This window comes from Bos mutus, chromosome 1 (genome assembly GCF_027580195.1).
Source record: "Bos mutus isolate GX-2022 chromosome 1, NWIPB_WYAK_1.1, whole genome shotgun sequence".
Lineage (NCBI taxonomy): Eukaryota > Metazoa > Chordata > Mammalia > Artiodactyla > Bovidae > Bos > Bos mutus.
In genome coordinates, this window is record NC_091617.1 from 44,109,409 (window position 1) to 44,126,259 (window position 16,851).

At 37.2% G+C, this 16,851-nt stretch overlaps 1 protein-coding gene across 1 annotated transcript in view; it reads left to right on the forward strand.

The window, feature by feature from the left end:
* Positions 1–16,851, forward strand: part of ADGRG7 (adhesion G protein-coupled receptor G7) — a 62,495-nt gene that overhangs the window by 28,558 nt on the left and 17,086 nt on the right. Inside the window, exons 6-11 of the mRNA XM_005890054.2 lie at positions 1,211–1,314; positions 5,822–5,961; positions 6,076–6,183; positions 9,547–9,710; positions 10,261–10,416; positions 13,526–13,638. Coding sequence (XP_005890116.2) covers positions 1,211–1,314; positions 5,822–5,961; positions 6,076–6,183; positions 9,547–9,710; positions 10,261–10,416; positions 13,526–13,638 — 785 coding nt within the window. The remainder of the gene's footprint in view (positions 1–1,210; positions 1,315–5,821; positions 5,962–6,075; positions 6,184–9,546; positions 9,711–10,260; positions 10,417–13,525; positions 13,639–16,851) is intronic.

Below are 16,851 nucleotides of genomic sequence, written 5' to 3' on the forward strand. Positions count from 1 at the left end.
AGGGTTTTAGCTGCTCAAAACCATTTTGCAGAGCACTCTCTCTGAGAGATGTTCAAAGGAATATCGATAAAAAAAGAGCTGCTTGTCCAAATATTCTCTTTTGGGATAGTCACAAATGATTATCATGTTAAATCTTCTGGGAAGTCCTGGAATGAACAAGTCTATTTTACTTTATTAACATGTTTATCAATTGTATTTGACCTCTCACCTCTATTCAATTCCAAATAACTAGAGTTCTAAGAAACTCACTTTGGATCATGCTGTTTTAAACTGGGATCCCTTTCTGTTGAGCATATTTGAATTTTAGTCTTGGTTTTCCAAAAAATTGAGCCTAGTTTACACTTCTGATATCATAACCTGTTAAACTCTGGTACCTGAAAATGAGAACTGCAGGCAGCATTCACCAATTGGCACAGTTTATAAACTGTGCCTAGCAGGGTTTATAAACCACCAATATGGAAGGACCCAGTTTCTGCTAGTTAGATATCAGCATGGCCTGAAAACATCTGTTTTATTCTATTCTCTTTAAATAGTTTATTTTTAAAAATGTTTTTTGTTATCTGAGGTCCTTTGGAAAGAAAGTGGGATTCGAATCGCAAGTTAATAAATATGGAATTGAAAGAAATATAATGACCACCAAACATAGAATTTATGACTGGCTTAGCCCATAAGGACAAAATGGTGTCAATATCCATAAAGAAGGCAGTTAAAATGTAACCAGGTGTGGAGACATTGTGTCTGACATACTTCTGAGTTTTTAATTTTAAGAAAACTGGAAATAATTTTACTAAGCCTAATAGTTACTAACAGTTAGAGTAAGTATAATTAAGGTCTTATATTAAGTATTATGGACTGTAATGTTTTAAAGAGCCCTGTATTCTTCTTATTTTGTTTCTGCTTCTGTATCCAAGCACCTGCTTTTGTGCTGTTGGGGGTGAGGGTGGAGGTTCTGTGAAACACCTTGCTATGAGGTGAGATTCAGAGACCTAAGCCTCCTAATTAACTCAGTTTATATTTTCACTGTGCCTTACCTTTATTTTCTCTGCCTTCTTAGGTAGAGAGAATACTTTCAAAACTTCAGTTTTGAAAAACATCTCTAGATTACCATACCAATGGTGCCACTTGATACAGTAATAATTCGTGGTAACTATAATGATGATGGTGGTGTGCAATGTGTCTTCTGTGATAATCAATGCCTTCTTCCTGGCAGGCGAAAAAAGTTGCTGTGACAACAGTGAGTCAACTTCTAGATGCTAGTGAAGATGTTTTTCAAAGAGCTGCTACTGCTGCTGATAGTGATGATACCTTTTCAACGTAAGTACAATTCCAGTTTGGAAGGAAAACCTAATGCATTGCTGCTTACTTTCCTAGGTTACAGCATTAACAGGGGTGTCTTTATTTCTCTCGTGGATACACTAAATGGCTAATTCTCTGGAGTGCAGACTAAAGCTGTAGCTTTCTAACTCCTCATTGCAGGGGTGGCCATGGCCTGGGATATAGAGTAACTGGGATGATTCAGATTAGGATTTGTTTTCCCAGCCTTAGTTTGGCATGGCCCAGGAACCACTGTGTGCATAATTCTTTTAGCTCCTTTCTCAGTGCACAGAACTGCAGATAACAGCATAGCTTTGCAAGACACATTTCTAGCTCCCCTGTGCCCCCAACCCCACCCTAGATCCTAGTGTAGTTCTCCCCAAGATCCTAGTGTAGTTTGATTAAACTTTCTTTAGCTTTCTCAAGGCTACACTGAAAAAAAAAGAGGATCCAACTCTGCCTGCTTTCTCTCTTTTGGATTCTTGTGTCACAGATTACTTCTGGTTGTGCATTTATACTAAAACTTGTGTACTTTATTCATAGAGGCCTCTCACTAGGATTTGATGTGATTTTATCTTCTATACAGTTTTCTTAACTCTTTAAAAATTTAATTAAATATGCATGCTCATAATAGAAAAAGAAACTATGTAGAGAAGTGAAATTTTAAATATCATCTCACCTTAATCTGTTGGTATATATTCTTCAAGATTTTTTCCCCTGTGTGTGTATATCCTATTACATACTCTTTTTTTTATTTTAAGATTTTTTTGATGTGGGTTATTTTTTAAAGTCTTTTGTTGAATTTTTTACAGTATTATTTCTGTTTTATGTTTTGGTTTTTGGTCACATGGCATGTGGGATCTTAGCTTCCCGGCCAGGAATTGAACCCACATTACTGCATTGGAAAGTGAAATCATGACCACTGGACCACCAGGGAGGTCTCTACTACATGTTTTTTAAATATAGAACTTGTTTTTGTCACTTTATAATACCTTATAAACATCTAATTAATATAAATACCTATGCATCTACATCATGTTTTAGATTACCGCATAATATGAATGAACTATTATTTAAGCAGTTCTCTGCTGCTGAACATATAGATAGCTTCAGGTCTTTTGATATTTTGAGCAATCAACATTCTTGTACACAATCTTTGTTTGCATCACCTATTATTTCCTAGAAGTAGTTCTCAGTTCTTTAATAATTATGACCAGTACCTATTTAGTATTGAGTCTCCAAAGTGGAAAAGGCACAAAAACAGGAAACAGGACATTCACAAGATTATACTTCTGAGGGATGGTGGTAGAGGTGTAAACAATTGAACTGGTATATTTCATGACTTCAGATTTCTCTAGGAGTCTGGATCATTCTCACTGGCAGTGTTGATGCTCCCATTTTTTCTTGAAGTTGGAGAAGGTTGCAGCCATGAGATCCAGTGAACTCCCTTCAGAGCTGGAGGCTCTGTGTTTGCAGTCTTGCTGGAGGCAAAGGGGAAAAGTGGATGTTTTTGGTGAGAAGGCTGAGGAAAGAGCCATTGTGGGATTCGGCTGAGAAAGTCACAGGTGATGAGACGGATGAAAACACTGTCTCAACACTGTCTCAATCATAACATAAACAGTTATGATTTTTGTTGCCTTCTGGCATGGAAGGGGAGAAGGCAATGGCACCCCACTCCAGTACTCTTGCCTGGAAAATCCCATGGACGGAAGAGCCTGGTAGGCTGCAGTCCACGGGGTCGCTAAGAGTCGGACACAACTGAGCGACTTCACTTTCACTTTTCACTTTCATGCACTGGAGAAGGAAATGGCAACCCACTCCAGTGTTCTTGCCTGGAAAATCCCAGGGACGGGGGAGCCTGGTGGGCTGTCATCTCTGGGGTTGCAGAGTCGGACATGACTGAAGCGACTTAGCAGCAGGCATGGAAGGATAAAAAAAAGGCTGTGTGATTTATGTGTAAATTCCAAATGGCATCAAAGAAGGTGTGTAAAGGAAAAAGTGAAACATTTAAATATAGGACGTGTTGAAATATGAATTTATATAACCACACTCAGACCCTCCTTCCTCCCATTCTGAATTTCTAGTCGACTTATTTTTCTAATGATGGGCTATCAGTTTACCCTCTCCCAGGTGATCTTTTGCATAAACTGCTGTGGACTCAGGTCTTTATTCATATAGATGAGACTTTCATCTTCAGCTTCCAGCCCTAAGATCAGGTCACCAACCTGTTAGCTCTCCTCCAGAGAAAAATCCTGGTGACCTGCCAGCAAAGGTACTCTCTCTCCTCTCTCCCTTGGAAGGATATTGTTCCTCGAGGCAACTCTTCCACTGACCTGAGACCAGGTGCAAATTCTCCTGATAGACACCAACCTTCCTGGTGCATTTCATTCTGATTTTCCCTTCTTTCATTCCCAGGGGAGGGAAATACCTTCCCTTATTTTCAACAGGAATAATTAAGCCTCTCATTTTAAATTTGTATTTGTCCTTACAATGATATGCTGTCTTTCCCCAGTAGACATGGGAGGTTGGTTCCAGGACCACACTCTCTCTTACCTCATCTCCTCCTGACAGATACCAGAATTCCCAGGTGCCCAAGTCCCTTATATAAATTGGTGTAGTTGGCTCTTTGTATCAGCGGGAGGCTCCACATTGGCAGATTCAACCAACCACGGATGCGAAGCCTGATAAGGAGGGCCAGCCATAATGGCCTCTCGGGGCCCTGTTAAAGCCAGGCTTTTCTGATATCATTGCTGCACTAATGGAAGATCCCTGAGTGAAAGGGGGTCTGGTTGCTTTTTCTAGTTATTTGTACCAGGCTGACGGCCAGTCTCCTGACCGGCACCCACCTATCATCCAATCATAATGACAAGAGGAGGAAAGAATAATATGGGAGGAACAAACCCCTTACACACGGCCATGGTGAGAGCAACTCTTAAAAACGGCAAACACCCTCATGCATCTAGCACATTTTTCCTGTTAGTTTTCAATGCCTGAAGGAGCTTCCCTTAGTATCCTCAGTGTTTCACGGGTACTGAGCTTTTTGTTGGATGCTCAGCAGATACTGTTGGTTGGATGAATCATGTTCCTAGCAGATTGGAGCTTTGTTAGGTGTTCCTCCTGTTGAAAGCAGCTCTCAGGTTTCATTGTTATTCATTAAGTGGGAAATACATAGTGTGAATCGCTGAAAATTATGGAAAATAGTATTAGGAAAGGAAAACTTTTGAAATAATGACTTTACTTGACTGTTTCCTTATGAATGGTTACCACATTCTCTTTATGAAATTTAATTATTTAAAATTTTCTTTTTTTAATGTCACTTGGGGAAGGGAAAAGATATATTAATGGAAGGAATAAAGTTTTAGAATGAAGAATAATTGCATTCTAATGAAATTCTTTCATTACCGGGAAAATTAGATTGAACCAGTTGTCTTAGACATAGACATTTTGCTTTGTCAAGAACAGAAAGAGTGCAAATATTTTTATGGGAAACAGGAAAAAGAAACAATCTTATGACTTATCTTTGAAAGTCAAAGTCAGTCATGTCTGGCACTTTGTGACCCCATGGACTGTAGCCCACCAGGCTCCTCTGTCCATGGGATTCTCCAGGCAAGAAAACTGGAGTGGTTTGCCATTTCCTACTTCAGGGAATCTTGCAGACACAGAGATCGAACCCGGGTCTCCCACATTGCAGGCAGATTCTTTACTGTCTAAGCCAATTTATCTTTGGAGAACACCAAATTAAGATTCCCCCCACTCCCTCCCATTGTCCATCTAATCTATCTTCAAACTTATCCAGAGTAGAAACAAATATTGTGAGAAGCTGCAATGCTTAGTTAATAGCTGAGGCAATGAGCTCAGTGTTCTGCGCTTCCATAATTCCCTATGAACTGTCACCTCAGGAGTCAGCACTTAAATGGTTTGAAAACTGTGGGCTTTGGGTGAGAGGAGAGAGTTAAATAAGTGAATATTGAGTCTCAACACTGGAGAAACAACAATCACGTGACTGGTCAATGGGAGGGCATGGCAGTGCGGTCCTTTTATGAGAAGACCAACGTAACAAAGACTGTTTCTATTGGGAAATCTGTCCTTCTTGAATTCCAGCTTTCTGGCATCTATGTCCAAGGTACCCTACAGTGGGGAAAGTTTACCAGAAAAATTTTGGCTATTCTTAATGGTACATTTGTAGTTTCATTGCATCGTGGTCAGGAACCATGTCCTGTATAACTTTATTTTTTAATTTATTTTTAATTGAAGGATAGTTGCTTTACAATATTGTGTTGGTTTCTGCCATACATCAACATGAATCAGTTAAAAAAAGAAGAAGAAAGTACATGTAACAAAGTAAGACTCTGATTAAAAAAAAAATTGATATTGTTACAGGATTGTGCCAATATTGTGATTGCTTGAGTTCTGTGGGCATGCCTTTCCACTGGAATGTAGGACACACACAACTGATTTTATAACAAATTTCAATAATAGTGTGTTGTTAATGTTTTTTTCTATGCAGGCTTATTGAGCAAATGGAGACTTATTCCTTGTCTTTGAGCGACCAGCCAGTGGTAGAACCTAATATAGCAATACAGTCAGTTAATGTCTATTCAGGAGGCAACGAGGGGTCTACAGGTGTTCTCTTCACTGTACTGAAAGGTCAGCTGTTTGTTTTAAGTTCTTGTAATAGCAGAGAATATTCTGCTACCAATATATGCTCTATTCATGAAAATGTAGACTTTTATAAAATTCTGCTTTTTTTCCTTCTCGTAGGAACTAGCAATTCTCTGACTCCTGGTTCCACACATGTAAACGTGAATGTAGACAAACTGAATCCCAACGAACAGACTGAACTTCAGCTCTTGCTCAACACCTCGAAAAGTAGGTCTCAAATTACATTACTTGAAAAATGCACTCAAATTCATGTAATTAATAGCTTAAAATTCATTGGCAAGAAATTATGTTTACTTAAGTTACATACTGAGTAATTTGCATGTGAGTATGTTTGAGCTCTAACAAATTTTGGTAATCTCAAGTCTATTATTCTAGCCCCAGAGATGATTTTCTTCCCCTGTCTTTTCAAAAACACTTGGAGGGTGACAGAATTGAAATGCTCTGGCTTATGAACACAATCTATTTTCCACCTAAAATGTAGCCAAATGGCTCAGTTTTATACTTAAAAATACACTTAAAAAGCATTCAGTCATAAACTTTGCCCATGTTTACTAGTGGAATGGTACTCACAGGCTTAAATTCATCCTATTGACTTGTCCTTGGGATATTTTATGTAATTGACACAGTCAGCATATAGCAGTACTAATTTTCAGTTATCTCCTTGTATGGTGCTCATCATGAGTTCCTTATTGTCGTGCATATAACCTTTTAGAAATTCTTGTGTCTAACTTGTCATGCCTGTACTATTCAAAGTCTAAAATTGACAATTGAATACAATAAAGCAGATTGAATGCACACATTTACTTTTATTTTCTCCCCAAATAAAAAATCCAGTGCCAAAAAATACATATTTTAGAGAGACTAAATTCATAATTCTCATTGGTTATATAATTCTAATTGGCTAACTAATTCTTTATTGGTTATATAAATTGCAAATATCTTCCCTCCAGTCTGTAGCTATCTTTTACTTGGTTTTTCATGTCATTTGTCATACTCAAATTTTACTTTATAATGTAGTCCAATGCATCAATCTTTTTTTCTATAACTGATATTTAAATTCATTGCTTTACTAAAGTCACAATTATAGTCTTCTATATTGTCTTCTGAATATTTTTAGTGTTTATGTTTACATTTAGATCTTTAATGAACCTGGAATTTGTGTTTGTATTTGGTGAAAGGTAGATCTAATTTTTGATTTCATATAAACTATCATTAGAGCCAAACAGGTTGAAGTAACACTGTCTAGAGTCAAAGATTCAGATTGGACTGAAAGGAACATGTTTTTATATTAAGTTTTTTAAAAAGACTTCAAGATTGAAGTGTATAAGCAAAAATTATTGGAAATACAGGGTCACATCAACAACCTTGTGTTATAGGGAGAAATATAAAGTTGCTCCAGAAACTGAAGATCAAGTAGACAAAAAATAGCTAATAAACTTGGCCTTTATATACATTTGTGTATGTAGTTTTATAGACAGAAAATAGATAATAAAAATTATTTTCAAATATCTATGGAGTGCTTCAAAAACTATTAGGCCAAATAGAAAAACTTGCATATTTTACCCATGGGTGATTCATGTTGATGTATGGCAGAAACCAACACAATATTGTAAAGCAATTATCCTTCAATTAAAAATTAATTAATTAAAAAATAAAGCTATACAGGACATAGTTCTTGACCACAATGCAATGAAACTATAAATGTACCATTAAGAATAGCCAAAATTTTATCCAATTAAAAATTTTAAAATACCATTGTTAGAAAGGAAATTAAAGGACAGATTACAGAGTCCTTGAAAATTAATAGCAATGAGAACTCCTTAGATGAAACCCTATGGAATGTGGACAAAGATGTAATTAAAGGAAAGTGTATTTCCCTTAATAAATCTATTAGATAATATGAGAAATTGTTAAAAAATAATCATTCACCTAAAGAGGCATAAAAAGTAAGATAGCAAATCTAGAAAAAAAGAATTAATAAAATGGCATAAATTAATAAAAATGGGACATAATTAACAAATGCTAGATGGGTCAACAAAATAAAATATTGATTCCATGAAAGGCTAATGAAATATACACAAGCTTCTGATAAATTTGATCAAGAAAAGAAAGAGAAAATATAAAAAAACATCAAGGAGGATTATATCTTGAAATATGAAGATTCTTTTAAAATCATAAGATAATGGTAAGTATAATTTGTTCTAGTGAATCTAATTATCTAGATGAAAAGATGATTTTCTAATAAACAACCAGAATCCTGTAGGAATGAGGAAAGGGGTGAGTAGGGAATTTCATTTTTTAAATGTATGTACTTATATGGATTTGAATTTTACATCAAGCATGTCATTCTTTTATAAAAATAAGATTAAAAAGCAGTCATACTACATTTTTATGGTTAACTTTGTCACTTAGTGTGACAAAGAAGGAACAATTTGGTGGGCTTAGTGTGATGTAAAAACTCTTCAGAAGCCAATGTCTTTATTTCTCAGAAGAGGACAGAGCAAAGCGGGGGCTGTGGAGGATGTGTTGGGGGCTGTCAGGGCCTTACCTACCTATCTCTCAAAGCACAAGACTGATTATGCTGGTCCCACCACCACCATTTTAGTATTCTTTGTACTTATTAAGTATATAATATATATGTGTGTATGTATATACACACAGAGACACATACACACCCACGCAAATACATGCAAGCTTTTCACTTGTAAAAGATATCAGAGTTTAGGGAATTTATTCAGCTAAAATGTATATTCATTGTTGTTGCTTCTGTTGTTTTAAATATGGCCAAGAGTTCTATGAAGTGTCAGGAGGCATTTCAAAGGTGGTTCTGTTTGACCATTGCCATGGCCAGCAGCCCCGCTGCAGAACCCCCTGTTGCAGCCATGCTCCTGCAGGCTCTCTTAGGAAAAGCTGACCAGTTTTTCCAGTGTCCTGAAGGGATGTGTCCCAGTCATTTTCCAGCCTTGGGCAAAAGCCTGTCGTTGTCTTGAAATAACAGAGACCAGTAGTTCAAGAGCTGATGGAAAGTATTTAGTCTGTTGAAAGAATCCCTGATATGCACAACTTGAGCTGCTGGCTCTGTGATTTAATAAACTGGTTTCTGCTCAGTCCCTCTGCATAGGAGCCAGACCTCCCAGAGCAGTCCTCTAGGCACTGCTGTCCTAATGATCACTCTCTGCTGTTTCTTATTCAATGACTCAGGGGGCAAAGCAACATGGTCTTGAGCTACCTGCTCATTGTGTTCACTGTCTCACTGCATAGAAAGCAAGAATGTTTACTTTATACATGAGATCCTTTTGGTATTTTTTTTTTAGGTGGATTAGGCAGAGATTATGGTTTCCATTTAGAACATAAGGAATCTTAGGAAAGAAATTAATGTGGATGGAATGGCCAACCATATGTTATATGTGTTAATTAGATGCTGCAGTTAAATAAAGGCAGTCAGCAGACCATTATTTTCTGTATTTCACTGGAGTGTTAAGCAGTCATGCAGTTCGGTGATGGTATGGGACTTTCTTACTTACCTAGGGTTCCCTTATTGATTTTAGTGTCTTTTTTCCCCCCTCACAGCTAATGTCAAGGCATGTGGCTTTGTAGTGTATCAAAACAACAAGCTTTTCCAATCAAAAACTTTTATAACTAAATCAGACTTTAGTCAAAAAATTGTCTCAAGCAAAACAGATGAAAATGTGGAAGATCAGAGCGCTTCTGTTGAAATGGTCTTTAATCCAAGGGTGAGTTTTCCCATTAATAGAAATAATTCAGCCCACTCTTGATTACAAAAGCAGGGACAGTTTGGGCAAAAGAAATCCACAGAACACCTCTTTGAAAGTTTATATGACAAGACTAACTTTAACTTCTCCCCCATCCATATTTTTATAACACTAAGTGTAAAATTAACTACTTTGAATTTTATATTCTCTTTCTTAATCTGTAATAAAGATGCTATGCTTTGTATCAGTACATATCATACATAATCATACAATTGATTTCTCATATGGGTAGCTCAGATGGTAAAGAATCTGCTTGCAATGCAGGAGACCTGGGTTCAATCCCTGGCTCGGGAAGATCCTCAGGAGAAGGGAATGGCAACCCACTCCAGTGTTCATACCTGGAAAATCCCACGGACAGGAGTCTAGTGGGCTGTACAGTCCATTGGGTCACAAAGAGTCAGACATGACTGAGTGACTAAAACTTTCACTTCAAGCTTATCTTAGCCTATTTGATTTTTTTCCACACAATTAAGCATTTTGAAAAAATCAGTTGCCATTGTCTTATTCACAGTACAACCGAACAGAATTCCAGCTTCATTCCTATGCCTGCGTCTATTGGAATTTTTCCATGAAGGATTGGGACACGCATGGCTGTCACAAACAGGAGGGCACTGATGGATTTCTACACTGCCACTGCAACCATACTACTAACTTTGCAGTATTGATGGTAAGGGTTTACATGGTAATCTCTTTCTGGACAAGAGTTTTACTTACATGCAATTGTGTTGTGTGCTAACTGGAGATAATTTGGGGATTAGTTTACATAGACACTCAACTCAACTTTGATTAAATGGGAAAACAAGGAATGAAGTTAGAGAATGAAAAAAAAAAGTGCTGGTAAAGGCAATTAGAATAGTGCTTTTTGCAAAATAGTCTCAAAATAGATGAATTCAGTATTGTGCATTTAATAATGAGAAGGGAGCCCATGTGCAAAAGAGGAGCTGACAGACTCCATTCAACTAACTTGCATGTCTGAAGCATGAAGTTGCTACAGCCAGAGGTAAGGCTGTATAGCTGAGTGCTAAAGATGGTTCAGTAGGTACATAGCTGTGGGTGAGTTTGAATAAGTTACCCAGAGCTTTTTCCATTATAAGCATCTAAGTTACTAAGTGTATGCCAGAAGGTATAAGAGGAAGAGCTTTCTAATTCAACTTGTCCCATAGTTCCTCTATGTGTTCTTTTCACTCACCCCTGTATGAGTAACTGGTAACAGCTCTGGTATCCAGGTGTTTATACACCTCTTGAGAGTTCTTGAACTGACCTTTTTAGGAAGAGGAGATTCGTTTATTGCATTTCCAGGAATCTATTCTTCTGGCAAAAGGAAAAATATTTATTTTTTATGCTAGATGGAATGTTTTTATACTGCAGTGGAGTGGGGAGGGATGTAGACTGTCTTCCCCTTATTAAGGGGCTCTTAACACTGTAAATCTTCCAAAGAAGTGGATGTTTTAATTTTCTGTAGCTAAGAAATATTTGTATTTGGGAAGCCAATGGGGATCAGAACATACTGGTATAGCATAGAATATAAAAGTATAGAGTCTTGCTTTTAAAATATTTTTGAAGTAATTATCATTTTCTTATTTTAATTACCAAATATTTAAAATTGATTTTGATTATTTTATAACTTGCATTATAGAGAGATCTGCTTTCTTAGTCAGTAAATAGTAAAGATACAATTTTAACGTTTTTGATATCTTAAGATCATTAGTATTACTGAATAGCTGTGTAAAACTCAGATTGCTTTACGTATTAAATGATACAGGTTATACTTTCATAGTTTTTTTTCTCCTGTTTTGAGGTCAGACTTTCAATTGTTCTTACTAATATCTGAATCTGCTTCAATGCCCACATATTAATATTCATCATTACTTTTGAGTTGCAAAATTTTTAAAAAGGTGATTAGAATTGTATTAATATGTAAAGTTTAAGAGCAGATAAACTCTGAGTGAATAGATGATTTCTAAGATCTAAAGATCTATATATTCTATGATTCTGTGTCATCTACTTAGTATATTACACATAGGAAGTAATGTGACATTTTTGTCTTATAATTTTTTTAACATAGTTTTGTTTATATTTATTTATTTTTGCTATGCTGGGTCTTTGTTGCTGCATGGGCTTTTCTCTAGTTATGGTACACAGGCTTCTCATTGTGGTGGCTTCTCTTGAGGAGCACAGGCTCTGGGGTGCGAGGGTTTCAGTAGTTGTGTACTTGGGTTCAGTGGTTGGTGGATGGGCCTAGTTGCTCCATGGCATGTGGGATCTTCCCAGATCAGGGATTGAACCTGTGTCCCTTGCATTGGTAAGCAGATTCTTAACCACTGAGCCACCAGGAAAGCCCTTATGATTTTTTTAAAATGAAGTTTATTTTTATTTTTTCCTACTAAAGCAATACATACTCAATGCATATAGAGTAAAAGTCTACTTACTAAGCAGAAATATACTGATATGGGAAAATGTTTATGATATTTAAACAGTAAAATAGCAATCTGAAAATAATCTGATTATGTTAACAAAATCCTGTATATTTGTGCAAGAGATGTAGATAATATTTGTAAACACATTAAAAAAAAGGTCACCTCTGGGGAATTCCCTGGTGGTCCAGTTGTTAGGGTGTGCTTTTCCACTGCAGAGGGCACGGGTTTGATCCCTGGTTGGGGAACAAAGACACCACAAGCCACCTGGCGGAGCCAAAAATAAAAATATCACCTCTGGAGAAGAGATGGTACAGTTTGATGTGGGGTAATAGCAGTAAAAAGGAACTTGTGTGTTTTAAAATTATATCTCTATATTTAACTTTCATGTTTTATAAATAATCATATACAGCTTTTCTAATAATAACAATTTGAAAAATTAAAAAGTACAGGAAGGCAAAAATAATTCTGTACATATGTCTCTATTCACCCTGTGATCACCATTATTACCTCTCCACATTTCTAAGAGTACATACTCATATGGAACATAATTTTCTGAGACTATATACTAAAATTCTGGGGTGGATATGGATATATTTCACAAAGGTTAGGTCCCCCTTTCCAAAAGCAAAAATGAACAGGATCTTGTGAATATCTTTTCATATACAGAAAAATACTTCTGCAACTTTAATTTTAGTACATGAGCTTAGATATTCAGGTTTCCCCTTGGATTACAGTTGTGCATACAAATAATGTAACAGGTAAATAAAACAACTCCAGCCAATTTAGCGGAGAAGGCAATGGTACCCCACTCCAGTACTCTTGCCTGGAAGATCCCATGGACAGAGGAGCCTGGTAGGCTGCAGTCCATGGGGTCCCTAGAGTCGGACACGACTGAGAGACTTCACTTCCACTTTTCACTTTTACACATTGAAGGAAATGGCAACCCACTCCAGCGTTCTTGCCTGGAGAATCCCAGGGAAGGCAGAGCCTGGTGGGCTGCCATCTATGGGGTTGCACAGAGTCGGACACGACTGAAAAGACTTAGCAGCAGCAGCAGCAGCAACAGCAGCCAATTTAGATAACACAAACAACTTTGATTTTAGACATTGAGGAATGGTGTTTATGTCTTCCCTCACTGAATTAGATAACTTTTCTCAAGCCACTATTTCATGAATATTGCTTAGAGATGAAGGGGTTGATTTATTTCCTTTTAAAATATATCTTTATATAAAAAGACATATATGGATATTTTGACCAATATCCAGACTGTTTTAACCAATGTAACTCTTTGTGATGTTGACTTTCATAACTATTTCAGAGTAGCTATTTTAAAATAATGAGTCTTAACTTATTTTCCAGAGTTTCAAAAAGAAATATAAATATCCTGAATCACTAGATGTATTTTCCACATTTGGATGTGCACTGTCCATTGTTGGTCTGGCTCTCACAATTATATTTCAGATTGGCACCAGGTAAGAAGGGAAGCAGGCTCATTTCATGAGAGAAATTGTTACCCTGATATTATTTCCTCTCAGCATATTTCCATTAGAATACAGCCTCTTGGAACCAGAAAGGAAATGAGATTTAGTTCATCATGCTCATTTTATAGAATACTCAGCCCTGGAGAGGCTAAGACATATTCATAAATAATATATAACTACAAACTATTTAAGTGACTTGAAGGAAAATTACATACCATGTTTATCACATAAAATTAATGTGGTCCTATAGCTCATTAATGGGCTTCCCTGGTGGCTCGGTGGTATGGAATCCGCCTGCCAAGCAGGAGATGTGGATTTGATCCCTGCGTAAGGAAGATCCCCTGGAGAAGGAAATGGCAACCCACTCAAATATTCTTGCCTGGAAAACTTCATGGACAGAGGAGTCTGGTAGGCTCCAGTCAATGGGGTCACAAAAGAGTCAGATACAAGTAAATAACAACACTAACTCATTAATGCCATAGTTCCTTGTATTCAATAGAAGCATAACTACCAATTTGCTTTTGCAAAAGAAAGAAACATTGCTAATTAGCAAGTTTTTGAGGATAAAAGTAAATTTTAAACTATATTAATTTTTCAAATGGTAAAACATTTTAAAAGATTTTTAAATACATAGTTTTTTTAAAAACTAATTTTTAAAATAAGCATAAACACATATTTCTTTCTACCTTGATCTCCTCACTCAAGATCCAATTTTGCATAGCACTTGTTATTTTTTGTCACATGCTGCATTTGTAACAATCTATAAATGTAAGCATGTTCATTTAGTAGCTTATTGGTCTACTGTTTTCCCGTTAAGCATGAAAATTGATGTGGCCTTCTTTGCTTTTGTTGTTGCTGTTTTCTCTTGTTTTTATAAGTCCCTCCCAGGGCTGAGCACGGTACCTGGCCCATGGTGGAGGGATATCTGTGGAATAATTGGGTCGATTGTGCATTCCCACCTGGTTTCTTCTCAAACTCAAGATGTCTCACAATGCTTCTTTTTTTCAGAATTATTTCTCCCTGATAAATTCCTTCACAACTGTTTTCTCAGATGTGTAGATTCAGGGGTCTTTTGTTCTAAAGGTATTGCTACTTAAACATTTTTTTCCATGAAGTTTGATTTATAAAAAATTAAAAGTCTACAGAAAAGTTGAAAGAGAATACTGAATACCCATATACCCTTCACTTGAATTCACCAGTTATTAATATTTTGTTTTCTCTCTTTTTCTGTTTTTTCCTGAAATTTTAAAAGTAAGTTGTAAATATCATGACCATCATCTCTAAATTCTTTAAGCATGTATGTATCTCCTAAGAACAAGGGCACTCCTGCATAATATTAGTATCCTCAGAGAATTTAACTCAAGAATTTAACATTAATATAAGGTTATCATGTTAATATATGTATTCACATTTCTCCGGTTGTTCCAGTAATGTCTATTTTAGCTGTTTTCCACCTCCCTCAATTTATTTAGTTATTGCATCTCTTTAGTCACCTTTGGCCTACAGTGTGAGGCTCTAAGCAACATGTGAGGAGGTAAATATAAAACTATGAACAAGACAGATCATCTCCCTTGGAATTTACATTCTTGGGGAGAAGACAGACATTATACACATATATACAGAAATAAATATATAATTATACATTGTGGTAAGTGCCTTGAAGGAAAATTACATGCCATGTAATTACAAGTCTGTCACATAAAGTGAAACTCTTCTGTCTGTGCTTTCATTTGAAAAGACACTAAAACATTTATTTGATCCCATCTGAAAAGTTGTGGTAGCTGTATAATTAATATGTTTGCCTAAGATTTCACTCCTTCTAATTGTCATCAATGTTGTAAAATCATAAAGCATATATTAATGTAATTACTCCTTCTAATTGTCATCAATGTTATAAAATCATAAAGCATATATTAATATAATTGGCAAACAGATTTGTTCATCAGATTCTGAGACATTAGAAATAGAGAAGTACTTGAAGGTGTTAGAACTTTAAGCACATTAATAGGGGAAATAGTTATTTCAAGAGGCCTTGTAGTCTAAAAAACACAGAAAGGTCTGGATGATAGTGAGCGGAAATTTTATAACATTTTTTAATACAGGACTGTAAGCTCCCCTGGTGGCTCAGACGGTAAAGAATCTGCCTGTAGTGCAGGAGATCTGGGTTTGATCCTTGGGTCGGGAAGATTCCTTGGAGAAGGGAATGGCAACCCACACCAGTATTCTTGCCTGGAGAATTCCATGGACAGAGGAGCCTGGCTGGCTACAGTCCTGGGGTCACAAAGAATTGTGACTAACACTTTCACTTTCATACCGTAATATACAGAGAACTGAGTAGGCACTGGCGACCCACTCCAGTACTCTTGCCTGGAAACTCCCATGGACGGAGGAGCCTGGTGGGCTGAAGTCCATGGGGTCGCTAAGAGTCTACTGAGCGACTTCACTTTCACTTTTCACTTTCATGCATTGGAGAAGGCAATGGCAACCCACTCCAGTGTTCTTGCCTGGAGAATCCCAGGGATGGGGGAGCCTGGTGGGCTGCCGTCTATGGGGTTGCACAGAGTCGGACACGACTGACGTGACTTAGCAATGATATGTCATAAGTTTTAAAGAATACTTGGTTTTACACCCTCAAATTATATCTTCAGATGAAGGAACAGTCCTCAGGCATATTTTACATTGTGTTTAGTTGCTCAGTCGTGTCCGACTCTGCAACCCAACGTACTGCAGCCCATCAGGCTCCTCTGTCCATGGGAATACTCCAGGCAAGAATACTGGAGTGGGTTGCCACACCCTCCTCCAGGAGATCTTCCCAACCCAGGGATCGAACCCAGGTCTCCTGCATTGCAGACAGATTCTTTACTGTCTCACCCAGCAGGGAAGCCCTCTTTTACATTCAGTTCAGTTCAGTTCAGTCCCTCAGTCATATCTGACTCTTTAAGACCCCATGAACCACAGCACACCAGGCCTCCCTCTCCATCACCAACTCCCGGAGTCCACCCAAACCCATGTCCATCAAGTTGGTGATGCCATCCGACCATCTCATCCTCTGTTGTCCCCTTCTCCTCCTACTCTCAATCTCTCCCAGCATCAGGGTCTTTTCCAGTGAGTCAGCTCTTCGCATCAGGTGGCCCAAGTATTGGAGTTTCAGCTTCAACATCAGTCCTACCAATGAACACCCATGCCTGATCTCCTTTAGGATGG